The sequence below is a fragment of the Canis aureus genome, chromosome 6 (assembly GCF_053574225.1).
Source record: "Canis aureus isolate CA01 chromosome 6, VMU_Caureus_v.1.0, whole genome shotgun sequence".
Lineage (NCBI taxonomy): Eukaryota > Metazoa > Chordata > Mammalia > Carnivora > Canidae > Canis > Canis aureus.
The window spans coordinates 64106557-64127100 of NC_135616.1; the positions used below are offsets into that span (position 1 = coordinate 64106557).

At 38.4% G+C, this 20544-nt stretch overlaps 2 protein-coding genes across 8 annotated transcripts in view; one reads left to right on the forward strand and one right to left on the reverse strand.

Annotated features, from left to right (window-relative positions):
* Positions 1-20544, reverse strand: part of RGL1 (ral guanine nucleotide dissociation stimulator like 1) — a 248494-nt gene that overhangs the window by 220479 nt on the left and 7471 nt on the right. The gene's annotated exons all lie outside the window — the stretch shown is intronic.
* On the forward strand, positions 11695-19656 carry APOBEC4 (apolipoprotein B mRNA editing enzyme catalytic polypeptide like 4). 6 transcript variants are annotated; one of them, XR_013382110.1, is made up of 5 exons: positions 11695-11942; positions 12506-12685; positions 16051-18042; positions 18841-19048; positions 19450-19656. XR_013382110.1 is itself a non-coding variant. In XM_077901970.1 (2 exons), the coding sequence occupies exon 2, from the start codon at positions 16081-16083 to the stop codon at positions 17182-17184; it is 1104 nt and encodes a 367-aa protein (XP_077758096.1). In that variant the 5' UTR covers positions 11695-11942; positions 16051-16080; the 3' UTR covers positions 17185-17788. The 6 variants fall into 6 exon arrangements, 1 of the variants encoding a protein (XP_077758096.1); XR_013382108.1 differs by lacking the exon at positions 18841-19048; XR_013382109.1 differs by lacking the exon at positions 19450-19656 and having other exon boundaries at positions 18841-19136.

A 20544-nucleotide genomic window follows, 5' to 3' on the forward strand; every position in this document is an offset into this window, starting at 1 on the left:
GTTTAATATCACTAAGCTTCAGGAAAATCCAGATCAAAACCACAATAAGATATGACTTCACACCTGTTAAAATTGCTATTATCAAAAAGACAACAAATGTTGATGAGGATGTCAAGAAAAGGAAATCTTTATGCACTGTTGGTGGAAATGTCAATTGGTACAGCCATTATGGGAATGGATTGGTGGGAATGCAAATTGGTGTAACCATTATGGAAAACAGTATAGTAGTTCCTCAAGAAATTCAAAATAGAACTACCACATGATCCAGTGATCCCATTCCTGGATGTATATCAAAAAAAGGAAAGGAAGAAAGGAAGAAAGGAAGAAAGGAAGGAAGGAAGGAAGGAAGGAAGGAAGAAAGAAAGAAAGAAAGAAAGAAAGAAAGAAAGAAAGAAAGAAAGGAAAGAAAGAAAGAAAGAAAGAAAGAAATTAGTATCTTAAAGAGATATCTGCACTCCCACATTTATTGCAGCATTATTTACAATACCCAAGATACGGTAACAATGTAATGTCAATCAACAGATAAATGGACAAAGAAAACATGGAGTATATATTCAATGGAATATTATTCAGCCATTAAATAAAGGAAATCCTGCCATTTGCAACAATATGGATGGATCTTATTTTTTTTAAATATGGATGGATCTTGAGGACATTATGCTAAAGTGAAATGAGCCAAAGACCAACAGTGTATGGTATTACTTATATGCGGAATCTTAAAAAAGAAAGAAAAACCTGATTTCATAGAAACAGAATAAAATAGTGGTTATCAAGGGTTGGGGGATCGGAAGTAAATGGGAAGATGTAGGTCAAAGGGCACAAACTTTCAGTTATAAGATGAATAAGTTCTAAGGATCTAATGTACAACATGGTTACTATAGTTAATAATATAGTATTGTTATATGTTACTTGCATACTTATATTCTTGAAGGTTGCTAAAAGTAGGCCTTAAGCATTCTCACCACAAAAACGAACAAATAAAACTCTAGAGTTAACTATGTTAGTTGATGAATGTGTTAATTATCTTGATCTTGGTAATCATTCCACAATGCATATGTATATAAAATCATATACTTTAAATATATACGATTATTATTTGTCAGTTATTCCTCAATAAAGTTGGGGGGAATCCAAAAACAAATAACAAAAATAATGGGATGCCTGGGTGGCTCAGCGGTTGAGCATCTATCTGCCTTCGGCTCAGGACATGATCCCGGGTTCTGGGATTGAGTCCCACATCAGGCTCCCTGCAGGGAGCCTGCTTCTCTCTCTATGTCTCTGCCTCTCTCTGTGTGTGTCTCGTGAATAAATGAATAAAATATTTTTAAAAATAAATTAATTAAATGTTTTCCTACTGTGAAAAAAATTCATATTACCTATACAGTTCAGGAACCAGAAATGAGAAATTGATATTAAAGTGATCCAGGTCTGGAAACACACTTACAGTGCCTATAAAAATTAAAGGCAAATTCTTCTAGAGCAGTAGTTCTCAACCATGATTGTGGAGAATTTTGTTTTGTTTTTTCATTTTTTTATGTGTAAAAAACTGTTTTTTTTAACTTTTTTTAAAAAAACGAATTTCTTAAAAAATTAGTGTTTAAAAACACTAATGTGTAAGTCCTCATACTCATACTCATAGTATCTGAGGTCTGGGGTTCAAGCTGCCATTCTAATTTTTAAAGGCTCACTAGGTGATTCTAAATGTGCAACAAAGATTGAGAACCACTCCTGAAGAGCATATCTTCAGTGCAGACCACACAGGATCTCCACCAAGCATGACTTCAAAACAAAATTTTACAATACCCAAAGGAACAATTCACCATAAGCAAGAATAGACAGAAATAACAAAAAGCAGAGGTAAATTCCCAAGAATATTAGATACACAGATAATAGAATTATTTGTTACAGAGCATATAATAAGAACATCTAAAATAATTAAAGGTTAAAAAGATCAAAAATAAGAAAATGAAGAAAAATACAGAAACAAAATATATATATATATATATTCCGTAGCTTTAAAAAAAAAAAAAAAAACAGAATTCAGTAAGTGGTTTAAACAGCAAATTGACAGACCTGTAGAGAAAAGTGGAGAACTGGATGATTGATCTGGAGAAAATATCTAGAATGTGGCACTGACAGATGAATAATAGGAATTACAGCAAGAAACTAAGAGTCATATAAGAAGGTTCAATATATACCTAACAAATGTTCCAAAAGAAAAGAGAATAGAGGAAACAAATATTTCAAGAGATGATGGCTGAGTATTTTCCAGAATTAATGAAAAATGAGAATCACAAATTTGGATTTCAAGCAGGATACATAAAACTAAATCACACCTAAACACATCATATTAAAACTATAAAACATGAAAGGCAAGGAACTGTGTTAAAAGTCACTAAAGAAAAGGTAATATTAGAGCAAAGAAACAATTAGACCGACAACAGACTTCTGGACAGCAAGTATCTGGAGGACTTCCAGAGCTTTCCATATCCTCTCCATACTGAGTCCGTGGTCATGATATTTTCTCTCAGCTTCCACGTGCTCACATCCTAAACGAGCTCAGCTCTGTGACTTCATTTTGAAGAGGCTGGTAGAAGGGGAGGTGAAAGCAGTGAGAAACTAAACATCAAATTTGATAAGGATGGTGCTCTTGAAGATTTATCGGGGGTTAGTTATGTAAATGAAGAAACAGAACTACTACAGAATCCCATTCATTGTTTACTCCCCTCCTGTCAAATGACAAGCTTAAAAGAAACTAGTCTTGGGCAGCCTGGGTGGCTCAGCAGTTTAGCGCCGCCTTCAGCCCAGGGCCTGATCCTGGAGACCCAGGATCAAGTCCCACATCGGGCTCCCTGCATGGAGCCTGCTTCTCCCTCTGCCTGTGTCTCTGCCTCTCTCTGTGTCTCTCATGAATAAATAAATAAAATCTTTAAAAAAAAAAAAAGAGAGAGAAAGAGAGACTAGTCTTTCTGAATTGACTTGTCAAATACTTCCTTTCACTGACAATAGCAAGTGTTGCCAAGGATGTCCAGTAACTGGAATGCTCATACATTGCTAGTGGGAATGTAAAATAATAAACTACTTTGGAAAACAGTTTGGCAGTTCTCAGAAAGTTGAGATGCATTTACCATACAACCTAGCAATTCCACTGTTAAGTATTTGTCCAAGAGGAATAGAAACCTATGTCCACACAAAAAGGCTCGGACATGAATGTTCAGCGCACCTTTCTCATAATAGCCTCAAACTAGAAACAACACAAATGTCTATCAACAGATGAATATATAAATTATAGCAAATCTATACAATGGAATATCACTCGATATTAAAAAGTAACAAGCTACTGATATACACAATCAAATGGATGAATCTCAAAAACATTATGCTGAACAAGTAAAAGATACCAGAATTCATATTTTATGATTCCATGGATGTGAAACTTGGGGGGAAAACATATCTAATCTATAGTAAGAGCTAAAAAGATAATACTTTCCTAGAGCCATGAAGAATGGTGACTTATAGGGAAGAAAGAGACCCAGGGAAAACTGGGGGTTGATATAAATGTTTTATATTTTTATTGTAATGGTGGTAACATGAATATATCTGGATGTCAAAACTCATAGAATTGCTCACATAGAATGGGTGCCTTTTATTATATAAATACCTCAATGAAGTTGGTTTTTAAAAAAATTTCTTTCCTCCTGACAGAAACACTTGCAGCTGTTTTCCCACTCTCACTATCTCACTATGACACACTTTTCCTACGTTTGCTTCTCTTACATGGCTTCATCATTGTCTCACTTTGGAAAAGTAATTTTTCCCATTTATCTTAAGAGTAGGTCATAAATTTGAAATTATTTTCTTTGTGTTCAAAATGTAAGATGTGATGGAAGGGTTATGGTATTAGGAAAAGAGCTTTTGATGTTTCCAGCATATTAGTCCCAGGTGTAGATGGTAAGAGGATGTATTATTCCAGTGCTCCCTCCATCTCCCCCAAATACTCAACACCCTAAGAGCTGTGTCCGCTGCGGAGCTTGAGCAGCACTCTGATGGGTGTTGTCACCTAACCAAGCCCGGAAGACACCCCCTTCAGCCCCCACCCCCCCCACCCCCAGGGTGAAGGTCAGACTTCCCTCCTGAAAGGCAGAGGCGACATCCAGGACTTTCTGGCAAGGACTTCTCCCAATCCACCGCCCCCCACAATGGGCTGTCTCCCCTCATTTCATTTTTCTAAAGGAGCAAAGACCTCTTTTAGAAAACAATAAAATGCAATGTGTGTGAAAAAAAAAAAGAAAGAAAAGAGTTTTTGAGCACCCTGGGTTCAAATCCCAGCTCTACCAATTACTAGCTATGTTATCTTAACATTAGACACTTTGAACCTCACTTTTGTTATCTGTAAAATGGACATTGTAATAATACGCACCTCTCAGGGATGCAAGGCATGTAAAATTTTTGGCACAAAGTAGGTATTTTTTTTTTAAGATTTTATTTATTTATTCATGAGAGACACAGAGAGAGAGGGAGAGACACATGCAGAGGAAGAAGCAGGCTCTCTGTGGGGAGCCTGATACGGAACTCGATCCTAGGACCCCGGGATCACGACCTGAGCCAAAGCCAGACAGATGCTCACACACTGAGCTACCCAGGTGTGGGGGCACAAAGTAGGTATTCAGTAAATGTTCATCTTTGTTCAAGGAATGATATTTTCATCTAAATTATTTATCATTTCTAAGATAGCCAGAAGAATCAACTTAAATTAAATTTAGTGAACTTAGTTAAGCAGAATCACTACCTAATAGTGACTTAAGTGAAATGGAAGAAGTACATGAAAGCAATGGCACTCAAAGCTGTGTCTGTGAGCCAGGGCCCATTCATAAACTGTTACCAATGTAAACAAGATAAATACAGAAATCAAGAGTAAGTATTTAGAAACTTTTATAGAAATTTGATATGACTGTATGATTTATATCAGAAAAGTGATTTAGGGTTTAAATCCTGCATGGGAGAAATTTCTAGGATAATTGCTCAGGTTAAAGAGCTTGAGCCAGGGCAGCCCAGGTAGCCCAGCGGTTTAGCGCCACCTTCAGCCCAGGGGTGTGATCCTGGAGACCTGGGATTGGGTCCCACATCAGGCTCCCTGCATGGAGCTGGCTTCTCCTTCTGCCTGTGTCTCTGTCTCTCTGTGCCTCTTGTGAATATATAAATACAATCTTTAAAAAAAAAAAAAAAAAAAAGGAGCTTGAGCCAGAATGCAAAACAACACACTATCAGGAAAACCTTTATCAGGAAAACCTTACTAGGGAAAAAAGTCAACCGAACTAATCAGTGTGCTTAATGACACAGTAAAAACTATGAATTACATAAAGGCTAATGCATTACATCTGAAATTATTCCATTTATGTGATAATATGGATGTTTATTAGAAACAACTGCTTTACATGCTAGGTCCGATGGTTATCAAGGGAAAAAGTTCTGTAGAGAATGTTTGAACTATCGAATAAACCCTCAGAATTACTGCTGGATAAGACCCAGTTTGGGCCCAACTTTTTGAAGATAAAGTACATTAAATAGTCAGATTTGCCTATTCGTCTGAACTCGTTGATATGTTAATAATCTTAGTGTCTCCAAACATGGAATAAATTCAACATGTTTTTCAAAAGCAGATGACTGAAAAGTCAAAATAAGTATTAAAAGTGTAGAAGAACAGAGTTTCCAGAGATTGTAAGTCATGTTTCATAATTTTAACAACTATTATCAATGCAATAGATAATCATTTCAATAGAGAATCTATGCATTGGAAATTCATGGAACCATAAACTAGTCCTTTCATTGAAAGAAAACTTTAATATAACTTTACAGGATAAATTTTTGGAAGTGGCTAGTGATGAACTTGGAAAATACAGTCTCACTTGTTTTATTTTTTAAAACTGTTAAAAATTAATACCTTGAGCTTGTGAAATTACTTTAAAATCTCTTTCTCTATTCCTATCGGCATATCTCTTACAACTGGCTTTCCCTATTCTAATGCTATCAAAATAAACACAGAATCAGTCTGGATATATATTATATTCTGCAAATAGTGTTATTTTCAATTGGACCTAGATCTGATCAAGTAGCAAGTAAGAAGCAAGTTGGTTGATCACAATAAAAATTTTATAAGTCGATATACATGATGTTCACAAACTGTGCATTTATAGGATCTTGAATATAGATATATCCTTCAAAAACTTTTTGTTTAATATGATTGTAGAATATAATAACAGCAACGGTGATTCTGTATAACCAGTCATCTATGCATATACTTTCAATAAACAACATGGATAGTTTTGTTAATTCTTCTTTCTTTTATTCTATATTATGTTTGTTCTCTTTATATTTACATAAAGACAGACATATAGACAAATGAGACAAAAATAATATAAACCCACACACATACAGTCAAATGATCTTTGATAAGTGCTAAGGTTACACAATGGGGAAAGGATAGTCTCTTCAGCAAATAGTTGTAGGAAAACTAGAAATCCATATGCAACAGAATGAAATTGGACCCTTATCCTACACCATGCACACACACACAAAAAAAAAAAACCAAAATGGATTAAAGATTTAAACATAAGACCTGAAACCATAAAACTCCTAGAAGAAAACATACGGGAAAACCTTTGTACCACTGGTCTCAGCAACTTCTTGGATATGACGTCAAAAACACAAGCAACAAAAGCAAAAATAGACGAGTGTTCCATTTACATTTATTGAAATGTAATTTAAAATTTTTATATATTTTGATCTGTTTAGTAAATTATTTTTTAAATGAGCTTATGATTTCTACATCTTTCTTGTTCATTTTCCTATAAAATCACTTTCGTTGAATTTTACAAGATGATTTCATAACCTTAAGTTGGCAGTTCACAAGCTTAACTGGTCCTTCCCCAGTTTGGAACCTTTTTTTAGAGTGTATGTTCAGATTCTGGGGGTAAAGATGGTGCCTTCACCCTGCACTTTGCCTCAGCTTAAGTTTTAGGAGTTACCTTTGATTCTAAACATGTGTTGGTATTTACCTAGGACAATGAGAGAAACCAACCTGGAGGAATTCTGTGTTAAGTGTGTGGTTTTAGCAAAGGAATGGCGGTCCAACAGAAAGTTTTCCGCTGTCAAGACTGTGCTGCCACCCTGTGGCCTTTCTGTTTATGATCACAAGCTAAGACATCCATCCCTTGCTTTTTTTTTTTTTTTTTTTTTTTTTGCCTTCTTTTCCTCAGTCCTAACACTTATCTTCTCCCATTTTTTCTACCTAATTCCTTAATGAGCCCCCATGAAATCTACTGAGTTCTCTGCTCTCCTTTATTTCATGCTTGCTTTTTTTTTTTCCTTCAGCCTACGTAGTTTCTTACTGCCTCAAGAATGTGGGCATTATTATTCAGTGTCAACCAAACTGCTATGAAAGCAGTGAATTATATATTTAATTGGGCACAGTACCTCCAAATAAAAGTTTAAAAAAAATATCAATAAGATATAAGTTATTTTAAGTCACCTTATAGGCAGCAACTAGCAACACACAAGCCATCTTAGGTATGTCCCAAATTGGGATGCCATAACACAGAGATGAGAAACAATTTTTGGAGTGTTAAACCTAGTCAAGTTTTGTCTTTTAAAGATAAATATCAGTGTAAGAGAGTTTTGCCCTTGCAAAGCTTTTTCATTAAAATGTCATATTACTTTGATAGAGAATATGCCTTGTAATTCATCTGAATGAAGACGAAGCATGGCAAGTTAACAAAGGAAGACAGAAGAAAGGAGTCTGGGGAAATAGATGTTTGTTCAAATTTCTCCTTTCCTGTACATGTCAATTTAGCAATAAGAATTGCGAGCAGGAACCCTATGATCAAGGTCCTTCATTTTCTTGTGGCTAATTTCAGTTTTAAAAATCATTCTGGGTGGACACCTGGGAGGCTCAATCAGTTGAGCATCTGCCTTCAGCTCAGGTCATGATCTCAGGATTTTGGGATTGAGCCTGAGCCAGGAGTCAGGCTCCCTGCTCAGCAGGGAGTTGGCTTCTCCCTTTACCTCTCCATCTGCCCCTCCCCCTGCTCTCTCTCTCTCCCTCCCTCTAAATAAATAAATAAAATCTTAAAAAAAACAGCAAAAATAGACAAATGGACTACATGATGCTAACAAGCTTCTGCACAGCTGAAGAAACTTAACGAAGTGAAAAGACAACCTACAACATACAGACATATAGACAAATGAGACAAAAATAATATAAATCCACACATATACAGTCAAATGATCTTTGATAAGTGCTAAGGTTACACAATGGGGAAAGAAAGTCTCCTCACCAAATAGTTGTAGGAAAATATTTGCAAACAACATATCTGATGAGGGGCTAATATCCAAAATACATAAGGAACATACATAATCGCAAAAAGAAACCAAATAATCTGATTTTTAAAAGAGCAAAGGGCCTGAACAGACATTTCTCAAAAGAAGACATACAAATAGCCAACAGGTATATGAAAAGGTGCTCAAACATCACCAATCATTAGGGAATTATAAATCCAAACCACAATGATATATCACCTCACACCTGTTTGATGGCTACTATCAAAAAGACAAAAGATAACAAGGATCGATGATGACATGGAAAAGGAAATGTTAGTCAGAATGTAAAATGGTAGAGCCATTATGGAAAACAATATGGCAGTTCCTCAATAAATTAAAAATAAAACCTCCACCTAATCTGGTAATTCCACTTCTAAGTATTTATGCAAAAGAATTGGAATCAGTATCTCAGAGAAAAGATATCTGCACTCCTATAGTCATTGCAGTATTATTCACAATAGTCAAGCTATAGAAATGACCTAAATGTCAATGGAAAGATGAATGAATAAAGAAGATGTGGTATATACATACAATGAAATATTATTCAGCCTTAAAAAAAAATCCTAGCATTTGACACAACATGGACAAAACCGAAGGACATTATGTTACATGAAATAAACCAGAAACAGAAAGACAAATATTGCAAAATGTCATTTAGAGGTGGAATCTAAAATACACTCATAGGAGCATAGAGTAAAATGTTGATAGCCAGGGTGTGGGGCAAGGGGGAAATGAAGTAATTTTGGCCAACGGGTACAAAGTTTCAGTTATGCAAGATGACTAAGTTCTGGGGAGCTAATGTACAGCATGTTGACCACAGTTAACAATACCTATTATATACTTGAAATTCACTAAGAGGGTAGATCTTAAATGTTCTGACACAACTGCCCCCAGAAGATATCTATATGAGGTTACAGATACGTTAATTAGCTTCATTGCTGTGATCATTTTGCAATGTATAAATATATCAAAAGATCAAGTTGCATACCCTAAATATATACAGTTTTTGTCAATTAAACCTCAGTAGAGCTGTTTTTAAAACTGGTTGCTAGGTGGGATCCCTAAATTTAGCCTATAATGCAATTGATAAATATACTAGTGGATAGAGGCTCATTTTTAAGGGAGTATTTTTTTTCTTAAGATTTATTTATCTATTTGAGAGTGAGAGAGTGCAGAGAAAAGGGCAGAGGGAGGGAGAGGGAGAGAGAGAATCTTAAGCAATCTCCGTACCTCAGCACAGAGCCCAACGTGGGGCTCAATCCTGAAACATGGAGATCATGACCTGAACAGAAATCCAGAGTTGGATGCTTAACCCATTAGGTCACCAGGTGACCCTTAAGGGAATATTTTTTATTTATTTATTCATTTATTAAAGATTTTATTTATTCATCAGAGAGAGAGAGAGAGAGGCAGAGACACAGGCAGAGGGAGAAGCAGGCTCCATGCAGGGAGCCTGACGTGGGGCTCGATCCTGGGACTCCAGGATGACGCCCTGGGCTGAAGGCAGGTGCTAAACCACTGAGCCACCCAGGGATCCGAGGGAATATTTTTAATAGGATGTCAGGTATTAATGTTAAATAAAAGATGATATCTTGGTCTTACAATTTCATTGAGTTAGGAGATGCTAGGAAAATGGAGGCAGGAAGTGAGAATGACAAAGGCGTGGAGAAAGGGCCAATAGTGAGCACTCATGGAAGAAAGCATGAAAGAGAATGTAACTGGTGGGGGCACCTGGGTGGCTGAGTTGGTTGAGCATCTGCCTTCGGCTCAAGTCATGATCCACAGGTCCTGGGATCGAGCCCCGCATTAGTCTCCCTGCACAGCGGCTGTTTTTCCCTCTCCGTCTGCTCCTCCTCTCCACTCGTACTCTGCCTGGCTCTTTCTTTCTCTCAAATAAATAAATAAATAAAATCTTCAGAAAAAAAAATAAAGAAAATGTAACTGAAAAATACCTGGGGCAGCCCAGGTGGCTCAGCAGTTTAGCGCCACCTTCAGCCCAGGGCGTCATCCTGGAGATCTGGGATCAAATCCCACATAGGGCTTGCCTGCTTCTCCCTCTGCCTGTGTCTCTGCCATTCTCTCTCTCTCTCTCTCTCTCACGTCTCTCATGAATAAATAAATAAAACCTTTAGAAAAAAATAAAAGAAAACTAACTAGCTGAGGAGATGGATACACCTGAGACCCTCAAAATGCAGAGATCAACATGAAACATCTTTTTTAAGATTTTATTTATTTATTCATGAAAGAGAGAGAGAGAGAGGCAGAGACACAGGCAGAGGGAGAAGCAGGCTCCATGCAGGGAGCCTGATGTGGGACTCGATCCGGGACTCCAGGATCACGCCCTGAGCCAAAGGCAGGCGCCAAACCGTGGAGCCACCCAGGGATCCCCCCAACATGAAACATCTAAACCAGAAGAAGTCTCCTCAAGGACAGATGATAGCTGCTGTTGTGGAGACTAGGACTGAGAAACTAGTTAAGAGTGGAGGCTGCTGCAGGAAGCCTTCTGGGTGCTTCTATTGTCCTGTGGGCTATTTTCAGCGTAGCAAATGTGCTTAAGAACTTTTTGTTGGTAACTAATGGAAATACACAGTAGTGGTCACCACTTGCTCCTTCAAGTGGAAGGAAGGAATAATTGGGAGTAGGCACAAACAATGAATCATGACCATCAACAAGTCCAATCCTAGGAGATGACGTGGAGTTGAAGGTGGGCAAGGGAACAGAGTGGAGAAGGCTGAGTGGCTCTTCCATTAGCTACAGAGAAGGGGCCACAATGAATCCAGGGGGAGGGTAGGCCTTAAACTGGAGGGAAACAGATACATAGCAATAGCAAGAGTCTCCCAGGAATTTATAAAAAGAGAGAGATGGCAGGCACCTATTAATCTAGATTTGGACAAAGTGAAGAGCTCTCCTTGTGGACCTACTAGTAGAAAGCACCTTCCTTTGGGGAGATCAAGCTTCTGCTCCCTTTCGTAGGTGCCTCCCTCTCACTGGAGGCCAAACCTCCTGAGAAAAGGCCCTGTGCTTCCACAGGTGACAGAACCAATGAATTGTGTCCACACACCAGGGATTGGCACCTGTTCTAGGTCAGGACAAAGACACAGAGGAGCAGGACCTCAGAGCTTGATTCTTACAGCCAGAGGGAGAAAAACCCCAACACATCCACTTAAATAGTCAGATAGTATGCTTTTATCCAGACTGGAATATGCATTCATGTATATTTTCATCTTTGGAACAGGTGGTTTGAAATGCAAATAAAGTAATAAGTGTCAGAGCCGTATCCTAGCAGTAGCTGCTTTGCAAACGTTACCATGGCACCAATTCAACAGTGTTCTTAGAGGCAGCCACACCTCAGCAAGGTCTTTCTAACTTGGGACGGCAGAGTTCAAAGGAACTAATAGACACAAACTGCAAAAGAGTCCTGAACCAAGTCAGGAGGTGAAGCTTTACAGTGCCATCGCCCTCTGAAGCCCCTTGAAACACGGCATACTACATAAGAGAGAAAAAAAGGGAATGGACCATCTTCTAGAACACCTGGAATGTGATCCAAGCCTGGAGACAAAATGATGGTAATTATAACTGTTAACATTTGTTTTTAGCTGCTAACAGATTGTGCACAGATTGGGAAGGGCAAACACCATTTTCCAACTACTCCAGTGCACACTGTGCTTTACCAGTACTCACTAAATCCTAGCTGAGGGGGGGGGGGTGTAAAGAGAGCAGATTGTCTTCATGTATGCCTCATTTATGTTAAATTAAGGAAGGCTGCCGTCCCAGGGCCTCACTCCAGGGGCTACTCACAACCGGAAGCAGGGAACTGGGTTCTACAGATCTCTGCTTCTTCCTATCCGTAGATCTGCTCTACTGAGGGCAGCATGCCTTTCCCAAGCACAGCCAAAGCAGAGGCAAAAGGACAAAGGAGGAGGAACACAGGATGCTGGGGAGACAAGTGTTAGCCAACCTGGCCTGTGAGCCAAGTGAGATTCCTGAGGCAAGCCCCTAGCTGAACAGGGGCATGCCCCTTGCCTGGGTAGGGGCAGAATGAAAGGGCAGAGAGCAAAAGCGAATAATATAAAGCACAAATTCTGTAAGAGTTGCAAGTGGATAGGAGTTCTTTCCTGCTCCCGTTCAGATAAAAGTGAGCAAAGAAATAGTCTCAGAAAGACCCTCTGAAAAAGTGGAGACTTCACCAACAGGGAACCACAGCTGATTGACAATGAAAAACCATTAGCAAGAATGAAACTCCAGAAGCTCCGTCCATTACATATGAAGGACACTAGGCCTCAGGATCTCCATTATGCATCTTTCCCAGGTAAAGTAGAAGGAGTACATGGGATCCCTGGGTGGCGCAGCGGTTTGGCGCCTGCCTTTGGCCCAGGGCGCGATCCTGGAGACGCAGGATCGAATCCCACGTCGGGCTCCCGGTGCATGGAGCCTGTTTCTCCCTCTGCCTGTGTCTCTGCCTCTCACTCTCTCTCTCTCTGTGTGACTATCATAAATAAATTAATTAATTTAAAAAAAAAAGGTAGAAGGAGTACAAACAAAGGAATACTTAGAAAAACAGTCAAGACTTTCCATACTGCCTTTATTTTGAAAGACATGGAGACTTCTGCTTCACAAGAGTGTAATTCTGGGACCAGTAAGTATAGTTAATTCCACCCCTTCCACCTACCCCAAAACATAAAGGCAGGAAAAGACCTGTTGGTACTGTTTCCACAACATTTTAATCAAATCATGGGTGACTTGACATTGTCATTTGAGTGGTCACTTAGATATCAGGTGTACCACCAAACAGCACACTGCATCCAGGGCACCATATTCAAAAGCAAGTGAGATTTGGGACTTGGTTTCAGCAAGTTTTGATATTCAGAGAGATCTATCTAGTCTGATGAGTAAGCCTGAAAGAGGAGAAAATCCAAGGAGAAAATAATGCCCCAGATCAAACAGGAGATGGTGTCAGGCTCCAAATAATGGGATTCATTGCCAAAGGTTAAGGAGGAAAGTCCAAGGCCAAGAGGAAAAGATATGCAAGGTCTGGAAAGCCTCAGGGCAGGAATTCAGTTGCATCAGGAAAATATAAAACTAAGGAGGATGCTGAGGCAAACACATGGTCCTATGGACTAAACTGACATGACAGAGGTTAGGAGAAACCTGGAATTTGATGGGTATGTGGTGTCCAGAATTACTGCAGAGATCTAAGCATTAGGATAATGGTGACATGAGTCAGGTCACATTCCATCTGTAGCAGGATTGAGGCTCCTAAAATATTTTCTGCCCAGGACAGGATTAGCAAGGAACTCTGCAGGTTTCAGCTGTACCAAATACAGCAGGGACGGAGGTGATCTGGGTTGAGGAAGAAAGAAGTTGATCAAAGTGCTTCCATATGAAAGGCTGTAATAAATACTCCTGAAATGACAAATCAGATTTTGGAAAATGAGAGATATATTTTGTTTTGTAATGGTCAGTTGATCTCTCTTACATTTTATACTTTGTATTGTTGCCTGGACAAAGAGTTAAATGTAAAAGATAAAACCATACATACTAGGAAAAAACATGGGGAATATTTAACTCCTCTTTGATGGGTAAGTCTTTTCTAAATACAATAGTAAAAAATAAATCTTAAGGGTAAAGATGAGACCATATGAAAATGTAAAATTTGGTATAATTAAAAATGCCACCAGCATAATTAAATGGCTCAATAAACCAGGTAGAATACTTGCAAAAATTATGATAGTTTATATCCTTAATATACAAAGAGTTCTTGCAAATCAGTAAGGAAAACCTCAAAAGGAGGGGGATAAGGGATCAAACATATTTCGCAGAAGAATAAACACTACATGTGAAAAAGTGTTCAACCTCACTAGGAATTGAAAAAGTCCAAATTATAACCACAAAGGGAAACAGATGCTCTCTTCTCAAATCAGTAAAGGTGATAAACATCACTAGGAGAAAATGAGATAGAATTGGGACACCTTCCTGAGAAGCAATCTGACAAAGTTTAGGCTAATAATACAACTTTTAGTAATCTACATTAAAGAAAAGAAAAATACAAATTTACTTACAGAAATGTTCATCAAAGCATTATTTATAATAATAAAAAGAGGGACGCCTGGGTGGCTCAGTGATTAAGCATCTGCCTTTGGCTCTGGTCATGATCCCAAGGATCGAGTCTCGCATCAAGCTCCCTGCATGGAACCCTCTTCACCCTCTGCCTGTTGTCTCTGCCTCTCTCTCTCTCTGTGTCTCTCATGAATAAATAAATAAAATGTTTTTAAAATAATAATAATAAAAAAAGAGGTAAGAACCTGAATATTTGATTATACATTAGTTGTGTAATAAAATACTAATTAGCCATGAATATTGTTTCTTGAAGAATTTTTAATAACATGGGGAAATACTCAGGACATAATGCAAAGTGAAAAGCAAAGTATAAAACATGATTTTATTTATGTTGTGCACATAGCAAAAAGACTGGAGGGAAGAGACATGTTAACAGTTATGGGAACATAACTCAGACAAACCGGTGCAAGTTTTTATTTTTCCCTTTTAGTATTAATATTTTTAAAAGTAGTCTACAAGAAAAACATAATACTTCTATAATAAAAAGTTATTTTAAAATGTTCTTAAAACTAAATTATAATGTCCTAGGTTGCAGCTTGGTAACAATGATAACTGAGAAATTTTTGTTTAAAGGAAAAAAATCATCACTTAAAGATCTCAACTTTTGTGGTTTAACATCCCAGCAACTATTTATTTGAAATATCCTAAGGAACCATATGTGCTTTCCAGAATGGTAAAGTTTCCAAAATGTTCTAACAAGACCCACCCACTGGAAATAAAACTCTCAAATGGCAATGAATAAGTGTTCACGACCCAAAGAATACTCAAGTGGCATTCCTACAAGAAGTCTCTACCATTTAGCAAAATAGACCCCATGATCCTTTTCCCAAAAGAATAATTACCACTAATTTACTGCCAATGATCTGAAAGAAATAGCTGATTTTAAATGCAAGCACACTCAAAACCTATGCAGATAATTAGATAATATCATTCAGGAAAGAGACAAAGGAAGAACATTACGAATAAATTGCAAAACCCCTGCTTGCTTGTTTAGATTTTCATAAACAAGAATCGGTTAGATAATCCTGGGATTTGTACCATCACTACTAGAAGCTAACATTTATTGAGTCCTTAATACGAGTCAGGCACATAATAAAGCACTTTGTATTTATTCCATCATTCAATCCTCAAGATAATCTTAGGAGGTAGGTATATGATTCTTATCCTCATTGCACAGACAAGGAAGCTCCCAGACTTAAAACAACTTACAGAAGATCAATAAGCCGGTAAGTGGTGGAGCCCCGATTTGAAACGAGGTGGTCTGTTTCCAGAACTTGCACTGTTAATCCATTTGCTGTATCGCCTCACATTCTGTGAAACAGGTAAAGGTGCATTATGCCTTTCTTTTTTGTTTCCTTCCCACTCCCCAAGAATCTCGATGAAGAGAAGTGAATCCTGAGCTTTCTAATCTATGGCTATATATCACTATCGTTAAGAATCAAAGATGCTACAGTTATTGTGCTACCTCTTTTAAAGAAAAGTATGCCTCAATAAAGTAATGCATTTTCTTTAGTTTTTCCTGCACTGGTTTATATATAATTTCTCTTCCTTGTTTAGGGTTGCAGCTAGAAGACAGTAAAACTAGCAATGGAGCCCTTATATGAAGAATATCTAGCAAATCGTGGAACAATAGTAAAACCTTATTACTGGCTAAGCTTCTCTCTAGATTGCTCTAACTGTCCTTACCATATTCGGACAGGTGAAGAAGCAAGAGTTCCCTATACAGAATTTTATCAGATTTTTGGATTCCCTTATGGGCCAGTGTGCCCTCAAACAAAGCACCTCACATTTTATGAACTAAAAACTTCTTCTGGAAGCCTGGTGCAGAAGGGCCATGCTAGCAGTTGCACGGGGAATAATACCCATCCAGAATCAATGTTATTTGAGATGAATGGTTATTTTGACTCAGCCGTACACAACAACAACACAATCAGGCATATCATTCTGTATTCCAACAACTCCCCTTGTAACGAAGCCAACCACTGCTGCATTGGCAAAATGTACAATTTCTTAATAACGTATCCAGATGTTACTCTTAGCATTTACTTTTCTCAGCTCTATCATACTGAGCCTGAATTTCCTGCCTCGGCCTGGAACCGTGAAGCTCTCCGGAGCCTGGCCAGTTTATGGCCCCGGGTCACTTTGAGCCCAATAAGTGGTGGAATTTGGTATTCTCTCCTCAACAACTTTGTGAGTGGTGTCTCCGGATCAATTGTTTTCCAGCCCATTTTAACTGGGAGAGCTTTGGCTGACAGGCACAACGCCTATGAAATCAATGCCATAACGGGAGTGAAACCTTATTTCACTGATGTTCCTCCCCAGACAGAAGAGAATCAGAACATAAAAGCTCAGGTGGCTTTAGAGAGCTACCTCATTAACAAGATCATTCCTGGACAGTCTTTGCAAGTGACAAATGGACAACCACAACCCAATCTGACCCCAGACCTCAAGGTTCCTGTTGTTTTTGTCCTGGTACCTTTCAGAGACCTACCACCAATACACGTGGGTCAAAGCCCACATAAGCCGAGCTATATCGTGAGGCACTTAAATATGCCTCAAATGTCATTCCAGGAAACCAAGGACCTCAGAAGCCCTCCCATGGGAATGCCAGTGGACGGAGTGGAAATCACGGAGCAGTTTGCACGTAGCAAAGAGGTAGATGAAAAGAAGAAGAAGAAAGGAAAGAAATAAAATCTGTATTTCTAAGACATGAGACCAAACAACACCAGAAAACTAATTTGATAGCAAACAAAAATCTGGAAATTTTCTCTCTTAGGTCTGATCCAAGGTGGGAGATTAACGGATACATAAGAGCAAAACCCGAATTATTTGCCATCTCAACTATTATAAAGCTATGCTACTTTTAACATAAAACAAGATGTTTCCATAAGCAACTTGACCTCTCTCCTTTATTTTGAAAGTGACAGTATCAAAATGGAGCCATTAGCATCTTGCTAATATTTTATTGGTGTGGAAAAGGAAATGTCATTATCCTAGTCTACCTACATCATCTTTCCACCAAAAAAAGCCCATGGACTAAACAGCTTCCTAAATTGGTTTCAGTATAAAAATTTACTGTAAAATTGGAAAACAGCCTGAAGTTACTGACATTAAGTGCTGTCTGTAAAAGGAAACCAGTGATTTTCCATTAATTGTTAATCATGGACAGAAGAATTTAGGCAGCCCATTTTTTTCTAAAGTGGTTCAAAATAGCTTTGTGTGGAAAAAAAAAAAACAGCTCTTTTGTTCATTGATTATATATAGCTATGAAGATTGATTTTTGAAACTTAGTCACCTGCTCAATGGGATTTTTCCCAGCTCAGATTTCTCCTTCCTGAGCAGATGATAGAAGCAGGATGATACATGAGACCCTGCAAAGGCTTCTTCCAACACACACCATATAAAATCCAAGCTGCTTCTACTGACTTCGAGGCTCCTCCTCTACCTTCCAGTTGCCTGGTCTCATCAGCAAGATTGTAAGCTTCTACAGGTCAAGCACGGTCTCCCTCCCCTCTTTGGATTTCCCTTGGAATTTAGCCAAGTATCCAGGTGAAATGTGGGTAGCAAGGTTGTAAATCTACATCTCAATAATGTTACTAATCACTGCTTCCCAACATTCCTTATCCATTCCAGCCAAGGGCCTGCTTAACCATCCTGCAATGGACATTTTTAGCATCCATTCCCCCTTCTTCTGATATAGCTCCCCAATGCATAATTTGTTTTACTTTCCTTTTTTCCAAGCTTTTCTTTTTCAGCAATGTATATCTATCCCCTCTCTTAAAATCTTGTTCAAAACACACTTCTAGGAACTGTTCTTTGACTAACCATCTGAGCATGTACATTAAAGCAATTTGGGGGGGATCCCTGGGTGGCGCAGTGGTTTGGCGCCTGCCTTTGGCCCAGGGCGCGATCCTGGAGACCTGGGATCGAATCCCACGTCAGGCTCCCGGTGCATGGAGCCTGGTTCTCCCTCTGCCTATGTCTCTGCTTCTCTCTCTCTCTCTCTCTATGACTATCATAAATAAATAATAAAAAAATTAAAAAAAATAAAGGAATTTGGGGGATCCCTGGGTGGCTCAGAGGTTTAGTGCCTGCCTTTGGCCCAGGGAGTGGTCCTGGAGACCCGGGATGGAGTCCCACATCAGGCTCCCTGCGGGGGGCCTGCTTCTCCCTCTGCCTGTGTCTCTGCCTCTCTCTGTGTCTCTCATGAATAAATAAATAAAATCTTAAAAAAAAAGCAATTTGTGTTTAATTCACATTTGCTGCCTCACTTTCCTCTTAAAAATATATTAACAAAAAATGTATATCCATTTGTAACTTACTTTTAATTTTTTTCTTTTTTTAAAGATGTATTTATTTTAGAGAGAGAGAGAGAGAGAGAGCATGCTCCACAGGGAGGGGCAGAGGGAGAGAGAATCTTGAGCAGACTCCCTTCTGAGCATTGAGCCCAGTGTGGGCTCCATCTCAACGACTCTGAGGATCATGACCTGAGCGAAAATCAAAAGTCAGACACTCAGCCAACTGAGCCACCCAGGAACCCCAAATTTTTCTTAATGTATGTAAAAAGTAAGGCTAAGCTAATAAGATAGTTTTGCCATTAAAAAAAAAAAAAAAGCTTAAAGCACATAGTACTGCATGTCAAATGAGGAAGAGGAAGAGAGGGGGGAGGGAAAGAAAGATAAGAAAAATGTTTAGAATTGAAATTTCTATTGTGATTAAAATAAACACTTCTAAAATGTTTTAAATAATATTCTCTTATGCATAAAAAAATTCTCTTGTTAACATGAAATTTTAAACAGAACTACTGGAATATAATTACATTGTAGTATATAGTAATTATTATTTTTAAAAGTACTGTTGCAATTATTATTAGATCATGAAATAATGTCTACAATTTGGGCTATAGAGATAAAATTTTTAAAAAACCAATGTGACAAATTCAGCATCTCTCTCCAGGTGGGCAACTGGGCTAATGGCATTAGCAAATCTGAGAGGTTGGAGAACCAGCTCTGAATATTGTTGTCAGGTTGGCTGATGTCCTGCAGCAGTTGAGAAGGACCTGCCCATCTTAGAAGACTTTTCAAAAAAAAAAAAAAAGTATATCCAAGTAGTTGCCTTGAAATCTATTTACAAAGTGGTCAAAAAGACATAACATCAATCAGGCTGCAAAGCATTCCAGTTAAAAACATACTCTGAAGGGGTCCCTGGTGGCTCAGTCGATTAATTCAACTTGTGATTTTGGCTTAGGTCATAATCTCAAGGTCGTGAAACTAAGCCCGAGTTGGGCTCCACACTCAGCAAGGAGTCTGCTTGGGATTCTCCTTCTCTCCCCCTCTCTCTGAAAATAAATCTTTAAAAAAAAAACATAGTCTGAAATCTTAAGATGAATTTATATTTCAAATATGAACCTGGATTTCAGTGGTATATAACAAAGGGAGAACTACTACCTAAACTATAGGAAAGAAAAGTGATTTTTTAGCAGTTAAATTTTTGTACTAGGTTAGATATGTCTGGTGCTAGGAAGAATGTTACTGACAAGTCACAAGTCCTGGCCAATATAGTCAAGCCTTCAAGAAACTGTAAGAGAGCATAAAGATATATAGCCCTAGTCATGTAGCCTCTATTTCCCCACCAGTAAAGCCAGAGATATAGACTAGTTCATGTGTAAGGTCCTTTCAGCTCTATCTGTTTTAAGATGGCTTGTATCACAACAAAAATTCCATGGAATAAGCTTTCACAGTGCAGTGATCACACTTCTTACTCACCACACAATGGATTCTTGGTCATGTCAGGCTGGCCCAGGGATTTAGGGAAGGGTAAAACTTGGAATGTTCTACCTCTCTTCAGCAAACTGGCCTTAGTGATAATGAAGAATTATCACTGCTGCCACACATATAGAAATTCCAATTTAAGAAAAAACAAGTCAACAAATTAAAGGAGCTAGTGGTGTGGTGATATAAAAGAGGCAGGGGGCGTATATCCCAAGAAACTGATGAGGGTAGAAGAAGGGGAACATTATCTTTATGAATCTACCACGATGCAGGGTTTGGC

What these genes read in the sequence shown, in the direction of transcription:
- APOBEC4 (XM_077901970.1), top strand. Translation starts at nt 16,081, where the DNA reads ATGGAGCCCTTATATGAAGAATATCTAGCAAATCGTGGAACAATAGTA.